The sequence below is a fragment of the Bubalus bubalis genome, chromosome 7, assembly GCF_019923935.1.
Source record: "Bubalus bubalis isolate 160015118507 breed Murrah chromosome 7, NDDB_SH_1, whole genome shotgun sequence".
NCBI lineage: Eukaryota > Metazoa > Chordata > Mammalia > Artiodactyla > Bovidae > Bubalus > Bubalus bubalis.
Genome location: NC_059163.1, coordinates 6,959,292 through 6,985,471, shown reverse-complemented (window position 1 = coordinate 6,985,471; position 26,180 = coordinate 6,959,292). Strand labels below are relative to the sequence as shown.

Below are 26,180 nucleotides of genomic sequence, written 5' to 3'. Positions count from 1 at the left end.
TTAGTATTCATTTCACGTACAAAAATGTCTGCCTCTCCAAGGCAAATGCAGCCTAGTGCTCTCTCCTCTCCGCCTTACAGGTGAACAGTTTTCTGTGCCCCATACCACACCCAAGCTACAACTCAGATTCTGTAATTGTGGGTGGGATATGTGAGACCAGAGAAAACACACCATGAAAAATGGGCAGACTTGAATAGCCATCTCTCCAAGGAAGATACACAAGTGGCCAAAAAGTACATAAAAAGATGCTGAGCAGCACTAATCATTAGGGAAATGCAAATCAAAACCACAATGAAATACCACCTTACACAAATCAGAATGACTATTAAAAATAGATAGGAGGTAGATAGGAAGGAAAGAAGGAAGGGAGAGCAGACAAGTGTTGGCAAGGATGCAGAGAAACTTGTGCATTGCTCATGCTGTTGCAAGGTGGTGTAGCTGCTATGAAAAATTCCAATGGCTCTCCAAAAATTTAAACATAGAACTACCATATGATCCAGCAACCCCAGTCCTGGGTATATACCCCAAAGAATTAAAAGCAGGCATTCAGATCACTGTATACTCAAGTTAATAGAAGCATTATTTACAGTAGCCAAAAGTGAAAGCAATCTAACTGCCCATCAAGAGAAGAATGGATGAGTAAAATATGGTATATACAAGAGAATATTATTTAGCATGAAGGAAGGAAATTAGAATAAATGCTAAACATGGCTGAACCTTAAAGACATTATGCTAAGTGAAATAAGCCAGTTATCTGAAATGAATAAGACAAACTTTGTGTGAGTATTTTCACACTCACCGTGGATGCAGTCTTTCTGGTGAACCAGCTGCAGGTCCTGGCTTTGCTCTGCTATCCTTTCTGAAGTTTTCTCAGCCTGTCTTTGCTCAAAGTAGAGCTGGGGCAGGAACAAAAAGGGTCACATACTGATACTGCAGGATATTTTCTCTTTTCATTCTTTTGAAGTTTCTGACATTCTCTGTCTTCAGCTCTTGCTGAGAGCTTGGTTACTATGCAGATTTACTTTACTCTTTTTATTATTTTGTGTACTTAGCAAGGAAATATTAGGTAATTCAGCTACAGCCATTGTCTTCAGCTACCTGGCAGTCTCCATAGCATTTTAAAGGGTGCTGCTCTTAGATGGATGTCAGGTTTAAACTTTAGAAAGAAGAACAAGACAGAGAAAGAAAAGAAGGAAAAAAGGAGAAGGAAGAGAAAGAAAAGGCAGAAAAGTTTGGAAAATATTCAAACTACGTTAAAATACTTCAGCTGGCAGTTGTGATTACAGGTTCTGTGCTTAGAATTTTTACATGCATCATTTAATTTTTATTCTCACAAAACCCAAGGAAATAAGATCTATTAATATCTTAATCTTGAAAATAAGAAAACCAGGGATCTGAAAGGTAGGTAAATTCCTCACAGTCACCCAGGCAGTACAAGGCAAAGCTGGGAGTCAAGCCCAGGCAATCTGAACAGGGTGTGGACCCCACACTTGGCACCTTTCCCGTGGGGTTAGTGCCAAGGCCGAAGGTTAAATTATGCATAACTCATGAACCCAAGTTTTTTAAGTCATTGTCAAAGAATAGACACCCACAAAGGAGGACACACTCACTGAGGTTTCACTTGCCTTGCTTAGCACATCTCTTCTGACTCTTGTGATTTTGGCATTTTCCAAGTATGTGGAATAGTGAAAAAACAAAGCATATTAAATAGGAAAGTCAGTATCATTTTATGCTTTCTTTCAGAAAAAGATAAAAGGAAAAGGTAACTTTGTCTTAGGATATGTTGTTTGGTGCATTTAATATCATGGATTGTTTTTCCAAGTACGTTAATTGTCTTTGGGACTTCCCTGGTGGCTCAGTCAGTTCAGTCACTCAGTTGTGTCCGACTCTTTGCGACCCCATGGACTGCAGCACTCCAGGCTTCCCTGTCCATCACCAACTCCTGGAGCTTGCTTCCCTGGTGGCTCAGATGGTAAAAAATCTGCCTGCAATACGAGAGACCTGGGTTTGATCCCTGGGTTGGGAAGATGCTCTGGAGGAGAGCATGGCAACCCACTCCAGTATTCTTGCCTGGAGAATCCCATGGACAGAGGAGCCTGGCAGGCTCCAGTCCACAGGGTCACAAAGTCAGAGCCGACTCAGCAACTGACACATTCACTGTCGCTAACTATCTTTGCGGGATTGTTCCTTGATGTTCTTTCATGTGATGCAGGATGAGGAAGAGTGGTTGGATGGCAAAGATGCGGAGGATCTTCTCCTGGGCTTAGATCACACAGCTGAAGACTTTGTGGCAGTCAGACCTGCTGATTATGAAAGTGTCCACGTTCGGCTGCAGAAGGAGAAAGAGCTCCTGTTCATACCCAGCAGACGGACAGGTACTTTCTCTCTTTATCTTCCTGCCCAGCTTCGGCATGCTTGTTTTCCTTCAGACAAAATAGAGATGGTGTGTAAAGTTCAAGTGAAAGTGCTAGTCGCTCAGCCATGTCCGACTCTTTGCGACCCATGGACGATAACTCGCCTGGCTCCTCTGTCCATGGGGTTTCCTAGGCAAGAATACTGGAATGGGTAGACATTTCCTTCTCCAGATGTATAAAAATGCCCCATTTCCACAAATGAACCCAATTTCCAATTTGACTTAATAATCAAGAAACAGGTTCAAATCATCCTACTCATCCCTTCTCCTACTGTGTCTGCAAGTCTGTTCTCTATGTCTGCATCACTTTGAGAGAGTAGCGTGGAAACATACACATCACCATGTGTAAAATAGATCAGTTCAGTTCAGTTCAGTCGCTCAGTTGTGTCTGACTCTGTGACCCCATGGACTGCAGCACTCCAGGCCTTCCCTGTCCATCACCATCTCCCGGAGTTTACTCAAACTCATGTCCATCAAGTCGGTAATGCCATCCAACCATCTCATCCTCTGTCATCCCCTTCTCCTCCTGCCTTCAATCTTTCCCAGCATCAGGGTCTTTTCCAACGAGTCAATTCTTCACATCAGGTGGCCACAGTATTGGAGTTTCAGCTTCAGCATCATTCCTTAAATGAATATTCAGGACTGATTTCCTTTAGGAAATTGGTTGGGTTGGTTGGATCTCCTTGCAGTACTAGGGACTCTCAAGATTCTTCTCCCACACCACAGTTCAAAAGCATCAATTATTCAGCACTCAGCTTTCTTGATAGTCTGACTTTCATATCCATACGTGACTACTGGAAAAACCATAGCTTTGACTAAGACGGACCTTTGTTGGCAAAGTAATGTCTCTGCTTTTTAACATGCTGTCTAGGCTGGTAAAAATAGACAGCCAGTGGGCACTTGCTTATGACACAGGGAGCTTAGATCTGGTGCTCTGTCACAACCTAGAGGAGTGAGATAGGCTGAGAGGTGGGGGGGGAAGGTTCAGGAGAGAGGGGACAGATGTATACCTATAACTGATTCATGTTGATGTGTGGCAAAAGCCAACACAATATTATAAAGCAATTATCTTCCAACAGTCCTTGGCAGGCTGTTGCTGCCTGTCACTCCCACAGACCCCGCAGACTGTGTCCGCAGAGATCTGTTCTACGAATAGATCCAAGAGTGAGGAAGTAAATGGAGTCATGTGGACTCCAGCAAACTTTGTAATTTACAAAGCACTTCCTCATCCTTCACCCCATTTAATTCTCCCAGGAGCCTAGAAAGACAGATATTTTCATCCCTTATGTACGAGAGGACAGAGCTCAGAGAAGAGGCTGGCCCAGGCTCACGCCACTGATGAGGCCAGCAGCCTCCCCTCTGGTCTGGGTACCATACTCCTTGCAGTGTGCGAAGCCACGGGGGCCAGTTAGGTATTGAATTATTTCATGATTCTCCAACATGGTGCTGCAGGAAAACACGTCCACCTCCCCCTTGGTCCTGCTTCTAGACATCGGTCTGGGGCATTTGCACTTTCCAAGAACAAAAGTAAAACCTCTGCTGGTGACTTTATTCACCAAACCACAGTTTGAAATGTTCAGGTTGGCACTGATGTGGCTTGTGTGTGCTTATGAACTGTCTAGTGCCTACGTATAAAAAGCTTCCTGAGAACGTGCAGCCCAGGTACCTGGAAGATGAAGGCCTTTACATCGGGGCAAGGCCGGAGGTGCCGCGAACCAACCAGAACATCATGGAGAACAGGCTCCTGACCCAGGAACCGGTGAGCTCTCAGCCCTGTTCTCTAGTGTAGACAAGGAGGGATTCACAGAGGGTCTTTATCCTGACGGCGTCACTGCGGGGTGGGGCTCATTTCCTCCTGAGGGTGTCTGCAGACTGGTTCATTCTGTCGCTGTTTTGTTGTTATTGTTTTTTAATTTGTTGTCAATACCTTTAGTGACCCTCAAACATCACCGCTCTCCGCTCAATCCTACCTTTCCCAAGCTGGATTTAGGCTCTTCCTACTAAACCAGATATTGGCAAACCTTTTCCCAATTCACAGAAATTTTTAATTGTCCCAAGATAGAATGTTCTCAATTGTTTTTCTCCATGGTCGTCTGTCTTGAAATTTTCACGAATACAATTTCCCTGGTGGTCCAGTGGTTAAGAATCCACCTGCCAATGCAGGGACACGAATTTAATCCCTGGTCCAGGAAGATCCCACATGCCATGGGGCAACTAAGCCAGCTCTCCGCAACTACTGAGCCCACGCTCTAGAGCCTGGGAGCCACCGCCACTGAAGTCTGTGTGCCTAGACCCTGTGCTCTGCAACAGGAGAAGCTGCCACAATTGGAAGGCCCAGCACTGCAGCTAGAGGTTAGCCCCTGCTCACCCCAATAGAGAGAGCCCCTGCTTAGCAACAGAGATACCAGTGCCACCAAAAAACTTAAAAATAAATTTTAAAAAATTGTTTCATAGAAAATATGCTTTTCTTAAGCACTCCTTTTAACGTGAAAATGAACGTCACTCAGTTGTGTCTGACTCTTTGTGACCCCCTTGGACTGTAGTGTATGAACTTCTCCAGGCCAGAATACTGGAGTGGGTGGCCTTTCCCTTCTCCAGGGGATCTTCCCAACCCATGGATCAAACACAGGTCTCCTGCATTGCAGGCAGATTCTTTACCAGCTGAGCCACAAAGGAAGCCCAAGCACTCTTATTAGCTTTTTCTTAAACTTTTTTTTATCAGGAGGGGGCTGAAAACTCTCTCTTAACTCTGGGTGGGTGGCGAGGGGGGTGCATTACTGAGGACTCAATTTTTTTAAATTTCTATTGGAATACAGTTGATTTACAATGTTGTGTTAGCTGCAGGATATACATATAGCCACTTTTTTTATGTAGACTCTTTTCGTATATAGCCATTGCAGAGTGCGGAGTAGAGTTCCCTGTGCTATATGGTGGTGGTGGTTTAGTCTAAGCCGTGTCCAACTTTTGTGACCCATGGACTGTAGCCCACCAGGCTCCTCTGTCCATGAGATTCTCCAGAAAAGAATACTGGAGTGGGTTCTCCAGGGAATCTTCCCGACCCAGGGATCAAACCCCATTCTCCTGCACTGCAGACAGATTCTTCACTAGCTGAGCTATGAGGGAAGCTCATGCTATTTCAGTTCAGTTCAGTTGCTCAGTTGTGTCCGACTCTTTGCAACCCAATGAATCACAGCACGCCAGGCCTCCCTGTCCATCACCAACTCACGGAGTTCACTCAAACTCATGTCCACCGAGTCAGTGATGCCATCCAGCCATCTCATTCTCTGTCATCCCCTTCTCCTCCTGTCCCCAATCCCTCCCAGCATCAGGGTCTTTTCCAGTGAGTCAACTCTTCGCATGAGATGGTCAAAGTATTGGAGTTTCAGCTTCAGCATCAGTCCTTTCAATGAACACCCAGGACTGATCTCCTTTAGGATGGACTGGTTGGATCTCCTTGCAGTCCAAGGGACTCTCAAGAGTCTTCTCCAACACCACAGTTCAAAAGCATCAGTTCTTCGGCTTTCTTCATGGTCCAACTCTCACATCCATACATGACCACTGGAAAAACCATAGCCCTGACTAGATGGACCTTTGTTGGCAAAGTAATGTCTCTGTGTTTTAATATGCTATCTAGATTGGTCATAACTTTCCTTCCAAGAAATAAGCGTCTTTTAATTTCCTGAGGTTGTTGATATTTCTCTCGGCTGTGGCTAGTTCATGTTGATATATGGCAGAAACCAAAGCACTATTGTAAAGCAATTATCTTTAATTTAAAATAAATATTTTTTTTAAAAATAAAAGATCTACAGGACCAGGGGGAGGTGCATGAAATATACATGGTGACAGAGAATTTCCCCACAAACGCTGTTTATTTTTGTAAACTATTTTCTGTCCTTCTGCTTGATCCCAGGGGAGGAGATGGTTCGGAGATGACGGGAGGATCCTGGCACTGCCAAACCCCATCAAGCCGGTTCCTTCACGGCCACCCATGTTGACACAGGAGCAGGACATTAAGGTAGAACTGGAAACACTGTATAAAAAGGTAAACCTCCCCTCCCATTTTTAATACATGAATTTACTTGAAAGTGCTTTGCTTTTTGAAGGGCTTGGAGTGATGAATTTGCAACATCCTATTTTGACTTTTCTTAACTAATTCACTATCTTGCACATAAAGAACAAACAGCAAGCCTGTTATATAAGACTGAGTCTCCTGCCCACACCGAATCCTTCCTTAAATCCTTTCTTACATCAGCAACAAGCTTCTCAGGTAGGAAGGCTTGGGTCAGTGTCTTTATTCCCATATCCAGGTTAGCTGCCCCAATATTTTTTCTTTTCTCTCTGTCATCTCACATATACTGCAGGGTTATTTCCCCCACTGTCTCTGTATTATGTCACTGGAGATTTTCTATCGTCACAAATCCTTTCTATGGTATTTTCCCCAGCTCTTTTACCACACTGCCTGGCTTGAGTCCTGGCCCTGCCTCTGGTTTGGCTCACTTGACCCTCCCTCCTCTCTCTGCTGGTGTTTCTTCCTTTGCAAAATGGCATGGGCCTACTAGGATTGTTGTGCAGATGGTTGAGATAATACACCAAAGTGCTTAGAACAGGACTCAGTGAGGTCTGATGGGCTGGTGTTGAATAGGCAGTTGCCTGCCTTCACTTTTTTTTTTTCCCCCAACAATAAATGATTACATTTATGAATTATCCTTTTTTAAAAAAATTATCAAATAAATATATTCTTGGGGAAAGAAGCTATATTAAAATTAAAAGAATTGCTAGGCTTTGGTTACATGTTTCTTTAATATCAGATACATTCTTACTGAAAGTTCAGATAAATCTATGAACACATAGTGACATTAGAGATTAGAGGATTATTTTTTAAATGTTTCCAATTTGGGTCAACATAGAATGACTTTTTACTATGAAATCACTTCTAAGCTTTCAATCATGTCCCTTAAACGTCATATCATGGTTTTTGTTTGCTGTATTATCATTACAACATTATTATCAAAGCTTACAACTTACACATCTTGTCCAGGACCACAATTTCCAATATTCTTTAGCTTTAGTTTTGTACTTATATGAATTTAATGATGCAGTTTATGCTTTTTTACAATCTTTCTGTTCCTCAAGGATTTTGTTTTTCTTAGTTTTTTAGCTGACAAATATTTTGTTTCTGTGTCTTGGAGCTTCTGTTGTTGTTTCCTTGTTTTCCTAAGATATATCCATTTGTACTTGGGCTTCCCTGGTGGCTCAGACATTAGAGAATCTGCCTGCAATGCAGGAGACCTGGGTTCAATCCCTGGGTCAGAAAGATTCCTTGGAGAAGGAATGGCAACCCACTCCAGTATTCTGGCCTGAAGAATTCCATGGACAGAGGAGCCAGGCCGGCTATAGTCCATGGTGTTGCAAAGAGTCAGACACAACTTAGCAACTCACACCCCCACACACAATCCAGGTGCACTTATTCCTTAAATTCTTGTGTATTAAGAAAGACCTGTTTTATTTTTTCTTGTTTGTTTTTATTTCCTTCCTTCATGTTGAATTATATTGCTCTTGCTCTCCTGAAATGTAGCAAGGATCACGTCATTCAGAAACTTGAAATGTGTAACACTTTGACACTGCTAAAGCCAAACAGAATAAGAGGATATAAGATCATTCTATAAAGCTATAGAACTATAGAGCTATAGAGTTGGGTGATGAACAGAGAAGACATGGACCCAAATCAGAGAATCTAAGCTGGGTGTCTACTAAGTCGTGGCTTTGGGCAGCTCCCTTGACTGCTGTGAAGATGTTTCCTTAATTAAAAAATCACCATCATCTCTACCTCATACGACCATTATGAGTTTTGAGATGATGTATGTATTTGCCCTTTTATTAAATTGTGAATTTCTATAAAATATTGTTATCAGAGACAAATATTAATGAGTGGCTACTCTGTACAGAAATGTGGACCCTAGGAGTGGATTTACAAAGCAAGCATAAACCCAAGCCCCAGGCCATGAGGGATTTACCATCTACTTGCTTTATGACAAAGATACATGATATAATTAGTGATCTAGACAGTATCAACTTGTACCTAATAATCCATCAGTTTCTCTCTCCATCCATCCATCTCCTTCAGCATGAAACACTGATATAATGAAGCACAAATTTATGGGCTAAAATTAGAAAATAGAAGAGTCATTACTATGGAGAGTAGGATCTTGAGGGAGGCCATTAATCTTATCTGTCTCCTTCAGAAGTTCTGCGCTACTTGGGAAATGCACAGGAATCAGAGAAGGGTGCAGATCTCAGTTTCAGCTACGGGTGAGGCTGGATAGGAGAATGCGGCTTGGACCCAAGACGGATTGGGCTCCCTGCTCCCTCTCCCATGAATTATGGCCCCTGTGTAGAGAGTTTACCATGTGGAGTGCATGCTGAAGCCACGGGCCAGTGAGCAGGCCCTCAGGAGATGGCTGAGTAAGGACAGCTAGATGCCACCGGTGACTCTGTCCAGCCAAGAACCTGGACTAGTGGATCTTGGGCTTCAACTAAATCTCCACTCAGACACAGTCTTCCTTCTCTTTGGGCAAGGAGCCAGTGGGGAGAGCACAGAGGGTTTCCTTCCAGTCCTTTTGAGAGGGGAGAGCTTCCTAGCTTTGGGAAGAAACAGGAAAGTAGAGGAAGATAAGAGTTCCACTAAGAGGGGCTGGTCATCCTGCATCACAGAGCAAAGAAGTTAGAGAAGAGAGATCTGCATGAGCTGGAGTCTTCTGAGACCATTTCCTGGAGTTAGGCTGCAAACACAGCAAAGCATGGAGAACATGCCAGGCTTCTGCTATGAAAGAAGCAAAGGTCATATTAAAAGAGTTATTCTGTTTAGTTGCTAAGTCATGTCCAACTCTTTTGCAAACCCATAGACTATAGCCCTAGGCTCCTCTGTCCATGGGATTTCCCAGGCAAGAATACTGGAGTGGGTTGCCACTTCCTCCTCCAGGGCATCTTCTGACTCAGGGATGGAGCTGCATCCCTTGTGTCTCCTGCATTGGCAGGCAGGTTCTTTACCACTAGCATGCCCTGGGGAGCCCTCTGTCCCCTGCTACATTAGAAGAACTGTAGTAGTCAGCACTCTTTGAGTTGTAAGTGACAGAAACCCACCGAAAACTAGCCTAAGAGGAGAGAACTTAGTGACTCACAAAGCTGGAAGGACCTGGAGATGAATCACAAAACGAAGGTGGGGCTTTAGGAACCGGGACCCTGGGGCCAGGGACTCAGTGCTGGCAGTCTCTCTCTCTGCGTCTCCTTCCTCTGGTTCTCCTCGAATGGAGAACCCTCTGTCCTATGGAATGGAGAAACTTCTCTCCTGTTGTAGGCAGTCCAGAATTTTCCATGGCTTAGGACATTGATAATGTAAGCTCAGAGATGCCAGAGGAAAAGGATCATATCTTGTAGCAAGATCCCCATGATCAACACCAAGGACAAACTGGTCAGTTTTAAGAGGAACATACACTCCCCAACCTGACATCCTGGAGACATACCCAGAAGATGGAGAATGAGAAAACTTCCCAGGAAGACCAGAACAACAGCTGTAGAATCTATTGCTGGCTCTGGGCTGGATTCAGGTTCTCTTGCTATTGTTTTCTGAGGGAGGGCAAATACATACATTTTACTTTAATTCCACCAATGATTGCTCTCTCTCTGTACAACCTTGAAATTTTTCTTTCATCGGCATGCAACCCTGCTTGCACTGAGAATGTCAGCAGACAATCCACATGCTCCGCCTCTGATAGTTTAGATTTTCAATTTTCCACCAAAGACTGAAGAATGAAACAACTTCGAAATGAAAATAATATACCATAGAAATATTATTGGTTCAGCAGTAAAGAATCCGCCTGCAATGCAGGAGCTGCAGGAGATGAGGGTTCGATTCCTGGGTCGGGAAGATCCCCTGGAGGAGGAAATAGTAACCCACTCCAGTATTCTTGCTGGGAAAGCCCATGGACAGAGGAGCCTGGTGGGCTATAGTCCACAAGGTCGCAAAGAGCTGGACTGAGCACACAGCACACACACAGGCCCATGCCATCGGCATTACTCACTCACACCAAGCAGAGTATAAGGCAGAACCTGAGGGCCACACTCTGAGTGAGCCCATAACTCTGAAACCTCTGGTAAGAGGAACGGCTAAGCAAGAACCAGCAGGAGCCAGGCAGTTGGAGAGGAATGTTTCCATTAAGTCTCTGGATTGATGCTCAGGGGCACAAGTCTTTAAGAGGTGGAAATGTTTTAATTAATCCAGGTGGCCAGAAAGATCGTAAGACACATGGTCACCACCTGCAGGTTCAAACCCTTAACACGACGGCAGGTTATAATTGAATACTCTTACCCAAAAGAAAGAGGAAAGAGATGGGCCTTTGTTGTGGCAGCATGATGGGTGAAGATATTAATGTCAGAACTAGGGCTTTCAGAAGGTACAAAATATTGGTGGAATATGACCTCTGTGGGGATGGGGTTCCCTCCCTGTAAATCCAAAGGGAGATTTGACTCAGCATATTTTGGAGCTATAATACTTTGGCCATCTGATGCAAAGAGCCGACTCACTGGAAAAGACTCTGAGGATGAGAAAGATTGAAGGCAAAAGGAGAAAGGGGTGGCAGAGGATGAGATGATTTTATAGCATCACCTACTCAAGGGACATGAATCTGAGCAAACTTCAGGAGATAGAGAAGGATAGAGTAGCCTTGTGGGCTGCAGTCTGTGGGGTCACAAAGAGTCAGACATGACTTACAACTGAACAGCAATGCCTGAGGTATAGTTAATCCATTTTTTTTCAAACCTACCTTATTTGTAAACACATCCCAATTTTACAAGAACAATTTTTTTTAAATAAAAAAATCTGTGTGTAGGTCTTCTCATCAAAGACAGACTGACTTATTTTCTAAGAAAGAAAACTTACTGTTTTCTGAAAATGGAGGGTATGCCATATTGGATGCCTGTAGGAAATCACAAATCCTAAATATACATTAAGAGTCTGCTAATCTTTTAGGGGGGAAATAAGTATGAAATTGAAAGACTAAAATGAAATACACTCATATATCCTTACTCATGAATATCGATACAAAGAAGGTAACACAAAACCCAACAACGAATTTACTGGTAAATGAAGACTCATATGTGTATGTGTTACTGTCAAATATTGCTACTACTTCAATGACTAATAGTAACTGAAAAGCAGATCACACTGTATAACAAGTGTGAATGCCTCTTTGTCCATGCATCCATGCACATCCACACACATCCACACAGCGTGACCTCCAAGCTTAGTCTGATGGGGAGAACAATGGGATCTTGTGAGCTAGGATTCTAATTCTGGAGTCCGCCCATCGGCTTTCCATCCCTCCCTCTGCATATCTCAGGCTTCATCCTTCCTGCTCCAGGTTGTAAAGCTCATGTCCCAGTTTCCCCCTTTCAATCTATGGCTGCTCACAAACAGGTCCCGCTACGTGTAGTCAACCACTCATCTCTTGGAGTTATTGCAGGAAGGTGGACCCCTTCCAGAGCCCACGAGTAGGATCTTGTGTAACAGCCCGTGGGTCCCTGACAGAATGAGTGAGGTGATATACGTGATGTACTTTATACAATGCCTTGTTCTTGTTCAGTTGCTCAGTCATGTCCAACTCTTTGTGACCCCATGGACTATAGCTTGCCAGGCTCCTCTGTCCCTGGAATTCTCCAGGCAAGAATACTGGAGTGGGTTGCTATTCTCTTCTCCATGGGATCTTCCCAACCCAGGGATTGAACCTGGGTCTCCTGCATTGCAGGTGGATTCTTTACTGTCTGAGCCACCAGGAAGCCTTATATGATGCCTGGTGACATACAAAATGCCAGTGGGATCTTTATCCTCAGAGGTGGAGCCAGAGCTGGAATCCAGGGCTTCTGTCCCTAGTTCAGCACCTTTACATGATACCATGAAGAAGGTTAAACGAAGAGACTCCTGAACATGTTACCCACAGCCAAAGAAGGATGAAAGCGTCACTTCTGAGTAGAGTAGTTGCAGCTGCCATTTAACCTCATAACTTGTAAATAAAACATTTGGGCCACATAATCTTTTCAACCTAGACAGTATATTAAAAAGCAGAGACATTACTTTGCCAACAAAGGTCCGTCTAGTCAAAGCTATGGTTTTTCCAGTGGTCATGTATGGATGTGAGAGTTGGACTATAAAGAAAGCTGAGCGCCGAAGAATTGATGCTTTTGAACTGTGGTGTTGGAGAAGACTCTTGAGAGTCCCTTGGACTGCAAGGAGATCCAACCAGTCCATCCTAAAGGAGATTAGTCCTGGGTGTTCATTGGAAGGACTGATGCTGAAGCTGAAACTCCAATACCTTGGCCACCAGATGCAAAGAACTGAGTCATTTGAAAAGACCCTGATGCTGGAAAAGATTGCAGGTGAGAGGAAAAAGGGATGACAGAGGATGAGGTGGTTGGATGGCATCACTGACTCAATGGACATGAGTTTGAGTAAACTCTGGGAGTTGGTGACAGACATGGAGGCCTGGCATGCTACAGTCCATGGGGTCGCAAAGAGTCGGACACAACTGAGCAACTGAACTGAACTGAACTGGCTGAATATTTTCCAGACAACATAAATAACTTCCAGAAGTTCCTCTCTGCAAAGGGGAGGCTTGAAGAAGTGTGAAAGCCCACATTCTGACTGTAGTCAGTATTCATGACAAGGAGAGAACATGAAGACACAAAATCAAAAAGGTCACCTCCCCGTTTTGGAGCTCCTGGCCTCCAAAACTAGATTCCCAGAAGAGCAGCAGTGATCGACATAGAGTATCTGAATGAGTTTAATGAAGAAAAACACACGTTGATATAGCACACTGTGCACCAAGTGATCCAGGAAAGTCCCAGTGGAAATTTCCACTCCTGTTTTTGACACACTCAGCTGCCCACCTCCCTCTTGCTCTGTTATTTTGCAGACTAATTTTCTTCTTCCCAGGAAAACAAGAGCCAGCACGAAGCTCGGTTCAGTAAGTTAGTCTCTGGCTGTTGTCTGCAAACTAAAAACTTGTCCACATGGAGAGAGTGTCTACGATCCAAGTAATGATCAGTTTGGACTAGAATCTATGCTCTTCTCATTAAAAGAATTTCAAGGTCACCAGCTGCAAAACCCGAGAGTTCCAGGAAATGAGATAGTCGCATGACAAAGATTAGGGCTATGACTCAGTAGAGATAAATGCTGAAAGACCTAGAAAAGCAAGATTGAAGTGGTGTTCAGAAAAGGGCAGGCCCCGAAAGCTCCAGGGAACGGGGACTGGAGCGTGGTTCTCCTGGCTTGATCAGGGTAGAAGGGACTTTGCGCCTGGCTTTCCCATTGCACGTTAGAACTAGGAAGTGCTTGACTGTGTTTCCCCCACACTCTGCTCTCTTTGGCAGGCAGTAAAATACATCCACAGAAGTCAGCATCTCATTGGATCTGGGGACTCTCCTGGCAATTTCCAACTGGACATTGATATTTTGGGGTTAATCTTCACGCATCACCCCTGTTTTAGCCGAGAGCATGTGTTGGCAGCCAAGCTGGCCCAGTTGTATGACCAGTACCTCGCAAGACGCCAGAGGAACAAGGCAAAGTTTCTCACTGATAAGGTATCTGTGATCTCTTGCATGCCAATTATTGATGGGGTTGGTTCTCCCGAGGAGCCCAATTGATACAAATACCTAACCAGCAGCAAAGGCTCATGTGCCTCCTTCATGTTCCCTCTGTCTAGGATGTGATGTGTTGTCCTACCTATAGGCACAATAAAGTCTAGGACAATGTACGCTTAATGTGTGCAAATTCAGTGGCACATGCTTGGCTTATAGAGCCATTTGTGCAAACCGAGCAAATGATCTCACCTACCTCGAATGGGTATTAGATGGAAGATACGAGGCTGCGTCTTGCCTGTGTGATCTCAGAGGGTGAGATTGTTCACGGTTTGAGAATTTCTTGGTCCTCAGAGACATTCTCATCATTACATGTTAATTTCCCCAATAGGATACCTATTGGGGTATCAACAAAAACAACAAAAGTCAGTTGTTTCAACTGATGCTCAAAGAAATGGCTATCCATTTTGGATTTACTTCTAATGTGACACTGTCCTGTGGAATATTCATGGGTAGTCTTGATTACAGATAATTTTAGTCTTAGGCCCTGATCTTAAATCTTACTGCCCAAATAAGAGATAATACCACAATGCCTGCTCTTATGAGTCTGTAATTTTATGTTCTGTATCGCAAGAATATCATTCTGTGTCCAGACTTCAGAAAAGACTCCATTTCCCTTGAAAGAAAACTTGTTTCTGGGACACTAGAGTAAAGGAAGCACCTGTCATGAGCAGATGGGTCTGGACCACAGAATAAGAATGGACACACACGGTCCAAGAGGGAGGGGACGTATGTATACCTGTGGCTGATTCATACTGATGGATGGCAGAAACCAGCGCAATATTGTAAAACAATTATTCTCCAATTAAAAATAAATAAACTACACAAATAAAGACTAGAGGCAATACTTCTGTCAAAGTTCACTTCGGTGGAAGCGTGCAGATGTCTGAGTGCTTGCACATCCGTTGCGTCGTCCTAAACGATGCCTGTCTGAGGTTGCAGGCATCATCTTACCCTGGAGAAGTGGGCGGGTCCAAGCACATCACTTGTGGTGAGGAGTAGAGCTTCTAACTCAAAACTTGAATCCACATCTCTTTAAGCTCCACGCTCTAAGAAGTGCTGTTCAGATGGGCCTTAATCCAGCAAAAACTCCTAAGACTCTTGAAACAACCCCCAAAACCATCAATGAATACAAATCTGAGATTCGGTGAGTAAAGTCTATGATTATAACTGCTGCTTTTTTCCCTGTGCTTGTTGAGAGTTTATTTTTTCAGAGTTTTTCCTGAATGCATTGAATACATTATAACCAAATGGGCTTCCCAGGAGATGCTAGTGGTAAAGAATCTGCCGGCAATGCAGGAGACCCAGGTTTGATCCCTGGGTGGAAAAGATCTCCTGGAGAAGGAAATAGTTACCCACTCCAGTATTCTTGCCTGGAGAATCCCATGGACAGAGGAGCCTGGTGGGCTACAGTCCATGGAGTCACAGAGAGTTGGACACAACTGAGCGACGGGCACTTTCACTGTCAAACGAAATAATGAGATATGTCCAGTGTATTAACACCAAATTTGAAGCCCAATAAGAGAATGAGGATGAAGGTGGGGGCATGGAGGACTGGGGAAAGTGGTTGGGGGGAGCAGAATATGATAACTTGCACCCTCTGTTGGTGTAAACAAATATTGCTACAGCCACCACTTCTGAGAGAGTGTCTTGTTCAGAAATGAACAAAGAGTTGAAAATGCCCATGAGTTAGAATCCTGCAATTCTGCTTAAGACACTCCAAAGAGCTATGGGCACCTGTACCCTGGAGACGTGTGCAAGGGTTCCACAGTATCACTTACAACAGCAAGAAGCTCGAGATAACCCCACACCAGAATGAACCCCTCAGCTTCGGTCTTGTAATGAACATCCATACTAGTTAAGAATGACTGAATTAGACCTGTGTGTATCGTGGATACAATAGTGTGGAGTGAAAAAATCCAGTTGGAAGAGGATACTCGCTGTGTGATACGGGTCATGAAACCTAAAGACCACGTGAAATGATACTCATGTCTTCCAGGTACACACACATCTGTGTCACGTAGGGATAGAAAAGACACATATGCCAGTTTCTTCCTCCAGGGCGGGAAAGAAGGGGATGAATGGAGAGGTCTCCAAACGTAACTCTAAACATTGCAAACAAACAAAAACCCTGAGTAAATGATCACTGAAGACTCAGATGATCGGATTTTTCAGAAATGAAGTAGTTTTTTTTTCAGGTTTTTAGGTTACTTCTTGAAGTACCTTTATTATTTTTTTTTTAACTTTTGAACTTTTTGTTTTATATTGGAATAAAGGCTTCTCAAGTAAAGAATCTGCCAACACAGGAGCCGTGGGAGACACCGATGCAATCACTGGGTTGGGAAGATCCCCTAGAGGAGGAAATGGCAACCCTCTCCAGTATTCTTGCCATGGACAGAGGAGCCTGGAGGGCTATAGTCCATGGGGTCACAAAGAGTCAGACACGACTGAGTGATGGAGCAAGGACACACACATAGCTGATAAAACAGTGTTGAGATAGTTTCAGGAGACAGCAGAGGGACTCAGCCATGCATATACATGTGTCCATTCTTCAAACTCCCCTCCCGTCAAGGCTGCCACATAACATTGAGCAGAGTTCCCTGTGCTATACAGTAGGATCTTGTTGGTCATCCATTTTAAATATAACAGTGTGTGCATGTCCATCCCAAACGTCCTAACTGTCCAAAACGAGTCTTATTCTAGTTCATGGCCTTCTAGCTTTTCTAAGGTCTTCAAAGAGTCCTCAGTCTTGACCACCCAATAACTAACTGGCTGTTATTTTCCGCCATCTTCCTTTTCCATGATACCGACTGAATGACCTTCAGTCCTTTATCTGTGTGTCTGTCTTCTGAGCTGAACTATAAACTTCTTGAGGATAGAAAGTAAAAGTGTTAGTTACTTAGTCATGTCCAGCTCTTTGTGACCCTATGGACTGTAGCCCGCCAGGCTCCTCTGTCCATGGGATTCTCCAGACAAGAATACTGGAATGGGTTGCTGTTTCCTTCTCCAGGGGATCTTCCCGACCCAGGGATCGAACTTGGGTCTCCTGCATTGCAGGCAGATTCTTTACTGTCTGAACCACCAGGGAAGCCTCTTGAGGACAGAGACACCTATCTCTTACGTGCTTCTGAATCCCCTGGGATGACATCAGGTGCTTGCTCAAGAGGAAAAAAAATTGAATTAATTAATCTACTAACTAATAGCATAATGAAGCACATTTGGGTTTTGGATTTGGCTATTATTTGTAGAGGGGACAAAATTAGGCATTAAATAATTCCCAAATACATAAAGTATCATTTTCATTCAATAAGAATGAAAACATTTTCAAATGATGCCTCTACAAATCAAGCCAAACTTTGCTAATCTAGTCAGCACAGAAAACTCGCCAGGGCATGTAGTAGCATTACTTCATCTCCTAAATGTAGAACTTGTGATTTGTACTAACACAGATAGACTTTAATATACCAGTTGTTAACTGGTTCAGCAACATACTTTCCTATTTACAATAATTTAGTCCTTGAGAACTATATTTACTGGGCCCTTTATTTTCACAACTTCAAAGGTGGCTGTTTGTTTAAGACTGCACTGTATAAATGAGAATTTTAAATGGTTCAGTTCAGTTCAGTCACTCAGTCATGTCCAACTCTTTGTGACCCCATGAACCACAGCATGCCAGGCCTCCCTGTCCATCACCAACTCCCGAAGTCCAACCAAACCCATGTCCATTGAGTCGATGATGCCATCCAACCATCTCATCCTCTGTTGTCCCCTTCTCCTTCCGCCCTCAATCTTTCCCAGCATCAGGGTCTTTTCCAATGAGTCAACTCTCCGCATGAGGTGGCCAAAGTATTGGAGTTTCAGCTTTAACATCAGTCCTTCCAATGGACACCCAGGACTGATCTCCTTTAGGATGGACTGGTTGGATCTCCTTGCAGTCCAAGGGACTCTCAAGAGTCTTCTCCAAAACCACAGTTCAAAAGCATCAATTCTTCGGCGCTCAGCTTTCTTTATAGTCCAACTCTCACATCCATACATGACCACTGGAAAAACCATAGCCTTGACTAGACGGACCTTTGCTGGCAAAGTAATGTCTCTGCTTTTTAATATGCTGTCTAGGTAATTTAGTCTTATTGAAGTCAGATTCTTCCAGAGAAAACAAAATTAAATAACCTCTCGAAACAGACCAGTATCCTACTGACTTCAAATTTGCATTTCATATTTTTGGTTTTCTAGTACATAAGAAATGTCATAGTTATGAAATTAATTATACAATCACTATAGTGTTATTAGTTTTTATTTTTAATTTGCAAACACACCCATATAACTTTTAAATACATATCCATATACTATATCTCCTAGGCAAACAAGAAAACTGCGTGATGCTGAACAAGAAAAAGATCGAACATTGCTTAAGACCATCATAAAAGTCTGGAAAGAGATGAAGTCCCTCCGAGAGTTCCAGAGGTTTACAAATACTCCCTTGAAACTTGTTTTGCGAAAGTAAGCTTTTTTCAAACATTGTTTTATTGGGTTATAGCATGCATAGAAAATGTATTTGCTGTTATTATTACTCTGTCACTTAATTTCAAGAAATACCTAGAGTGTTGTAAATTATTTTAAGGGAAAAAGTTGACCAGAAAGCCGACGAAGAAGCATATGAAGCAGAAATTCAGGCCGAGATAAATGAATTGCTGGAAGAGCACACAGAAGAGTACGAACAGAGGATGGAAGTGTACAGAGTCACACTGCAGCAGTGGAAAGCCTGGAAGAAAGCCCAGGTCTGTGAACAGCCTTAAACAGAGCTGCCCTGGAGGACAGAGGGTGCTGGGAGGAGGCCGCTTGGGGCAGGAGGAGGGAAACTGGGCAGGCAGACTGGGGTCCCCTGCTTGCTCTTCTCTGTCTCCTCCTGGCCCTCTTGCTCGGGAACAAAAGGATGAGAGGGTGAACTGGTTGATGCACTTGTCGAAAATGTGACCCGGCCAGCGGATACCAGAGCCAGCTTTTTCCAAAGACTGGTCTCTGTATCAGGCTGTGACTATCTGAGTGAGCAAATAAGTAAAACATAGTAATTGCTCATGAGTGTGTCAAGTGCTGTGCTAAGCCTTTTACACACCTTACACCAATGAATGTAGGGTATTGTGCTTCTGGGTTTCTGTCAGAAAATTGTGTGACTTTGTACACATGTCCCTGCAAAACTGAATCAGGAACAATAAGTAAAAATCAGGATGTGTAACAGGCATAAGTTCATCCACCTCAGTTCAACTGACTCACATTTCTTCTTTTTCATGGCTCAGTAATAGTCCATTGTATACATGTACCACAACATCTTTATCTATTCATCTGTTGATGGACATTTAGGTTGCTTTCATGTCCTGGCTATTGTACACAGTGCTGCAGTGAACATTAGGGTACATGAGAGGTAGGAAGGAGGCCCAAGAGGAAGGGGATATATGGAGATATATATATATATATACTTACAATTGATTCACACTGTTATGTGGCAGCAACCAAAACAAAAGTGTAAAATGATTGCCCTCCAATTAAAAATAAAAATTAAAAAAAAGATCAGTGTGACCTGCAGGACCAGTTCTGCTCACAAGCCTTACTTTAATTTCAAGATGCGTCCTTGGTCTTTAGAACTGATCACATGAATAACCAACTTTTTTAAGCTCTCTGTAGGGACCAGGCACTGTGATAAGTGCTTTCCAGGCGTGATCTCATTTCAACAGCTCTGGGAAAAAATCTCCTATGATTGTTCCCATTTTGTAAACGGGGGTGAAGCTGGGTTTGCATCCCAGGCCTATCTGAAGACTGTGCTTTTCAAAGAAATTCCAAAATTTCTACTTAAGATAAGTTTGCCTCTTACCCAACAGAGGGCCAAAAAGAAGAAAAAGAAACAGGAAGTGGAAGAGGATCCGGCCGATGAGGAGAGGGAGGAGCCAGGTCCCGGGGAGGAGCCTGAGAAGCCCGCCCCTCCAGAGCCCGTGGACAGAGCGGTGATAGAGCAGCAGGTGAGGGAGAGAGCAGCCCAGAGCCGGAGGAGGCCGGGGGAGCCCACGCTGGTCCCGGAGTTGAGCCTGGCGGGGAGCGTGACGCCCAACGACCAGTGTCCCAGGTGAGCAGACGCTCCGACCGTGAATGAGGTTGACATGCGAGGCACACACGCACATGTGCACCCTATGGAGTATACACCACCTGGCCAGCATGGAATGATCGGGAGGATCCTGAGCTCTCTATAGCCATATGTTAGCTTGGACTGTATGCTGCTGCAGGTATTTGTCCAGACTTTGGTGATTTCCTATGGCTCACCCACCCAGTATACCGCCACTGGCCCCAGGGGAGTTCACTACTGGAAGCTGCCTGGAGGGAGTGCTCTGCACAGTGCCTGCCTGCGTGGCTTCTGCATCTGTAACCTCAGTGTGTCCTTTCTGATCACTGCTAGCACATGCCCTCTCCCTGGCAAAGTGGATTCCTATCCACTGTACCACCAGGGACGTCCCCATGGTATGTCTTTTAAAGGGAAAATTTAGGTTTGATTTTGCAGTCTTTGACAATGAGTCCCATTTTGACCAAAAATGTATACCTCCGTCTGAAGTTTCTGAGTTTTCACTGGGTTTGGGGACTATAAACCAGGTTTCCCTGAGTCAGTGATTATAACCCACCCCCTTCATCAGGCCGTCAGGGGAGGGGGCTGAGCAGAAGAAGGAGGTGTATCAGGTCTGTCACTGGCGTGAGGTTACTGGAAATAAGCCTTTTTAAAAATTCAGAGTCAAGTCTTTGGGGGTCTTGGATACTTCTTGAGATGGTGTCAAATGTTTTTTATAGGAAAAATAATTGAGCAATTTCACACCTAGGATGGGCCTAAATTCAGTTCAGTTCAGTCACTCAGTCATGTCCGACTCTTTTCAGCCCCATGGACTGCAGCACAGCAGGCTTCCCTGTCCATCACCAACTCCCAGAAGCTTGCTCAAAACTCATGTCCATCAAGGCCTAAATTATAGAGATGTAAAAAGTTAAACCTACTCTCCCAGTTTAATGAGTACAGAATTTCTATTTGGGATGATGAGAACATTCTAGAGAAGAATAGTGGTGTCGGTCACATCACATTGCAGATGTACTTAAGGCCACAAAATGGTTTACTTAAATAATGTTAACATGGTAAGTATTACATTGTGTGTATACATATAACCATAATATTAAAAAAAATAACACTCAAAAAACCCTGAGTATGTTTTGGATTTTTCTGCTCTCACCTTTTCAAATCCTTAACAGACTGAGTTACTATTGACTTAAGCAATAAGTGGCATTTGGAGTGGGCATCTCTACAAATAAATAAGTGGGCATCTCTACAAATAAAGACTGCTCTTGAAGGTGTTGACTTTTTTTTTTTAACTTCCTGGCTATAAGAATGATATGCTTACTGGGATACCTCCTGTCTTCTACTGGGATTCAAACGACCTTTAAAAATAAGGAACCTTTCTTAGTTCCCTACAGCCAAAGAGCAGTGACTCACCGTCAGAAACTATTAGGAAAAAGTTTGGATTTTGGAAAAGCTGAGTTGACCCAACTGCTACAATATGCTATGATTTTTTTTTAGGATAAAACATCACATCCAAACATAAACCACTATTAGCCTTTATGGTCTGAATTCACTCCATTTGACAAATAATATGATTCTGTTTACTTAAACTGTTGGGATGCAAACGTAAGGCTTGCTTGGAAAAAAAATTTAAAGACTGTAGCACAACAATGCTTGGACCACAGTTCTAAATCACCTGTAGGCTTTCCAGTACCTCTTATTTCACATCACATGTATTGTTATATCGGATTTCCTTCCCATTTAGGTCACCGCAGAACACTGAGCAGTTTCCTGTGCTATACAGTAGGTTGCAGGGAGGTGTCCCTGCAAGACCTGTGGCTGCCTTGGTTCAGTGAAGACTGAAGCAACTGGAACGTCACCTCCAGTGTATCTCACTCTGCTCAGCACCCTTGTGTCAGCCACTCCACTTACACTTAGTACACGAATATTGACCCACCCGTGGATGGTCTCACTCTGCAGGGTGGAGGTCATGCGAAGGGAGGACATCAAGAGACGCTCAGTGTTCCTAAAGGTGACCTTCAACAACAAGGAGGTGTCCAGGACAGAGAGCCGGCCGCTCGGGGCGGACTTCCGAGTTCACTTTGGACAGATTTTCAATTTGCAAATATTCAACTGGCCGGAGAGCTTAACGTTGCAGGTACCTTTTTAAAATTTTCTCTCCATTTTTTAAAATTCATTTTTATTGGGCTATAGTTGCTTTATAATGTCGTGTTAGTTTCTACTGTACAGCAAAGTGAATCAGTTCTACGTATACATGTATCCTCCCTTTTTTGGATTTCCTTCCCATTTAGGTCACCACAGACCACTGAGTAGAGTTCCCTGTGCTTTACAGTAGGTTCTCATTAGCTGTCTGTTTTATTCATAGTAGCAATAGTATATGGGCTTCCCGGGTGGCTCAGTGGGTAAAGAACCCACCTGCCAAAGCAGGATACACAAGAGATATGGGTTCGATCCCTGAGTTAAGAAGATCTGCTGGAGGAGGGCATGGCAACCCATGCCAGTATTCTTGCCTGGAAAATCCCATGGACAGAGGAGCCTGGTGGGCTACAATCCATGGGATCGCAAAGAGTCAGACAACTGAAGTGACTGTAGTGTATATATGTCAGTCCCAATCTCCCAATTTTTCCCACTCCATATTTTAATATAGTCACTGTCCCAAGAATTTTTGCTCATCACAGGTGCGAGATGGCTTTAAGTCGTCCATTGGTTACACTGGTGTCCTGATAGAGTCTCAAAGGCAACAGAAGGTCGAGGCACATCTTAAGGTCTTGGCAGAGAAGATCTGTTACCCTGCTTGGCTCCCAAAAATGCTGGCAGAGTAACTGACCACGGTGCTCAAGTGTGTGTCTCAGGACAAGACGGGGGGATAAGGGAGAGGGGGAGAGTAGAGAGATCTCTGGCTCATTCATTAGAGAACTTCAACCTCACGCTGAACCAAGATTCTGGCATAATATACCAGAGAAGTCAATTTCTGTAATCACAGATCATTTTGATAGGGGTGGTGGTACAGGTGCTAGGATCCCCCCAAAATAAATCAAACTCCCCACTAGCCTAAAGGCCAGCGTTAGCAATCTATTTATTTGTGTCTGTTATCATTTTCTAAAGCTGGCATAACTAAGTACCACAAATCTGGTGATTTAAGACAAAAGATGTTTATTCTCTCAAAGTTCTGAAGGCCCTGAAGTCTGAGGTCAAGGTGTCAGTAGGGCCGTGCTCTCTCCAGAAGCTCTAGAGAAGAACCTTTCCTGCCTCTGCAGCTCCTGGTGGCTCCAGGTGTTCCTTGGCTTGTGGCAGCGTCACTCTAAACTGTGCTTCCATCTCCACGTGGCCTTCTCACATCTGTGTGTCCTTTTTTGTCTCTTACGAGGACACTCTTGTTGGATTTAGGACTCACCTTAATCCAGTATGAGCTCATCTGGATCTTTAACTAATTATACCTGGAAAGACTATTTTTTTCAATTACGGTCACATTCTGTGATCCCAGGTAGACATAAATTTTTACAGGACACTATTCAGCCCACTGGGCTTCCCTAGTCGTCGTTCAGTGGAAACTACCTGCAGTGCATGAAACGCAGGTTCAATCCCTGGGTCAGGAAGATCCCCTGGAGGAGGAGATGGCAACCCACTCCAGTATTCTTGCCTAGGAAATCCCATGGACAGAGAAGCCTCATGAGCTACAGTCCATGCGGTTGCAAAAAGTGGGACACAATTTAGTGACTAAGCAACAGCGATGAAAAACAAGACAAATTCAACCCACTTCAGTGTCTTAGGCTTGCTGTTCTGGCAAAGCCTCTCATGTTGCTGACAGGTTCTGGTTCACGATACTAACAGGCACGTTAATTAGGCTTGCAAATATGTGGCACATGTGCTGCTGTCTGCCATCTCCCACCCATGCAGAAACCACTAGTCCTTATCCACCACTTGTGCAGAAATCTCTCTCTCTTTTTTTTAATTGGAGGATAATTTACAATGTTATGTTAGTTTCTGCTGTACATCAACGTGAGTCAGCTCTTTGTATATATATATCCCCTGCTTCTTGAGCCTTCCTCCAAGGCCCTCATCCCACCCATTTTCCTTATCACATAGCACGGGGCTGAGCCCCCCCAAGCTATCTGTTTTACATATGGTAATATATGTCTGTCGATGCTGATCTCTCAATTTGTCCCTTCGTCCCACCCTGTCCTTCCCCCACTGTGTCCACAAGTCCTTTCTCTGCATCTGTGTCTCTATTCCTGCCCTGAAAATAGGTTCATCAGTACCATTTTTCTAGATTTTATATACATGTGTTAATATATAATATTAGTTTTTCTCTTTCTGACATACTACTCTGTGCAACAGACTCTAGGTTCATCCACCTCACTACAACTGACTCAGAAATTTCTCCTTCTTATCCACCACCCTTGCTAGAAATGACAGCTAAGCATGCCTATTTTCCCCCACTGAGCCTGGATATAACTTCAGACTCCTCCTCAACATTGTACTCCAGGCAGCCAATATTTCTTATTATAATTGACATTAAGTCCACAGATACAACTACAGCTGTGTAGTTAGCAAAATATTTTAGTATTTCTCCACTGAATGATTGAGTACTGGTTATAGATACAGTTAATTGAGAGAATATTGTATTTTGACTGTCTAGAAATAATATTGTACCATTTGGAAATTTTCCATATGATTGCAAGTTTTGAATAAGGAAGGTTCAACAATTACTGGCAACTTCAGGAGGGTAAGAAAAGTCACCTTAAAAGCATCTGTTTATGCCAGTGATATCAAATGCTTAACTTTAGAGGGTAATGTGCTTCAGAAAATGTTCCGAGACTCTCAGAATGATCATGTATCCCTTGATGATTCAACACCAAGCTCCAAATGTTTGTTGCTTGATTGTGGAGAGCCAACTGAGGGTCTGATGCTGAGCCAGGAGTTTAGTGGAACGTTGGAAGCTGTGTATAAAGAGCGATGTGCATGGCCCTGCCTGTGGGAGCTTTAAATCCAGCTGGGAGATGAGAGAGACAACTATTGGAGTGACCCAGAAGTTCATTCAGGTTTCTCTATACTCTGTCACAAAAAACCCAAATGACCCTTTTGATCCACCCAATGCAAAGAAATAACACTAAGCAGAGTATGGATACACAGGATATGGAAGGGAACAGTGTCGACTGTGATGTTTGATTTTTTTTTGCATGTTTCAAACCATAGGACTCAGTGTTTCCTAGCCAGGCTTGAGATCGGCTGCCAGGGCAACCCTACAAAGCAGAGGATAAGGCCACCAACTCACCCGGAAAGCCCAGGAGGAAGGGGATGAGGCTGGGGACTCACAGAGGAAATGGGAGGAGGAATTAATTAAAGCAACACTGCAGCCTTGAGGGCTTCCCAGGTGGCGCTAGTGGTAAAGAATACTCCTGACAATGCAGGAGACATAAGACACGCGGGTTCAGTCCCTGGATTGGAACAATCCCCTGGAAGAGGGCATGGAAATCTATTCCAGTTATTCTTGCCTGGAGAATCCCCATGGACAGAGGAGCCTGGGGGGCTACAGTCCATGGGGTCACAAAGAGTCAGACATGACTGAAGTGACTTAGCGCACACACATACACAGCCTTGAAAGAAGGGATTGGCAGGACTTGATGATTGCTTCATTTGTTGTTGTTGTTCATTCGTTGAGTCTGACTCTGCAACCCCATGGACTGTAACCCACCGCACTCCTTTGTCCATGGAGTTTTTCAGGCAAGAATACTTGAGTGGGTTGTCATTTCCTTCTCTAGGAGATCTTCCTAGACCAGGGATTGAACCCGCATTTCCTGCATTGACAGGCGGATTCTTTACCACTGAGCCACCTGGGAAGCCTGTGATGGTTTGACTAGAGAGAGTAAAAAGAAAGAGCCTCAGAGTTGGCCCCAAGTGAAGGGTGAGATGGGACTTCACAAGACAGAAGCTGAAACGGGACCAGAGTCCTTCCAGAAAGGTCTTGAAACTTCGGGA

At 43.9% G+C, this 26,180-nt stretch overlaps 1 protein-coding gene across 4 annotated transcripts in view; it reads left to right on the top strand.

Annotated features, from left to right (window-relative positions):
• The window catches only part of CC2D2A (coiled-coil and C2 domain containing 2A), a 131,544-nt gene that overhangs the window by 43,578 nt on the left and 61,786 nt on the right, over positions 1-26,180 (top strand). For all 4 annotated transcript variants that reach the window (XM_044945624.2, XM_006054939.4, XM_044945626.2 and 1 more), the window contains 9 exons: positions 2,213-2,375; positions 4,036-4,172; positions 6,324-6,455; positions 13,835-14,044; positions 15,142-15,248; positions 18,461-18,601; positions 18,723-18,879; positions 19,975-20,216; positions 22,161-22,338. In XM_044945624.2, coding sequence (XP_044801559.2) covers positions 2,213-2,375; positions 4,036-4,172; positions 6,324-6,455; positions 13,835-14,044; positions 15,142-15,248; positions 18,461-18,601; positions 18,723-18,879; positions 19,975-20,216; positions 22,161-22,338 — 1,467 coding nt within the window. The remainder of the gene's footprint in view (positions 1-2,212; positions 2,376-4,035; positions 4,173-6,323; positions 6,456-13,834; positions 14,045-15,141; positions 15,249-18,460; positions 18,602-18,722; positions 18,880-19,974; positions 20,217-22,160; positions 22,339-26,180) is intronic.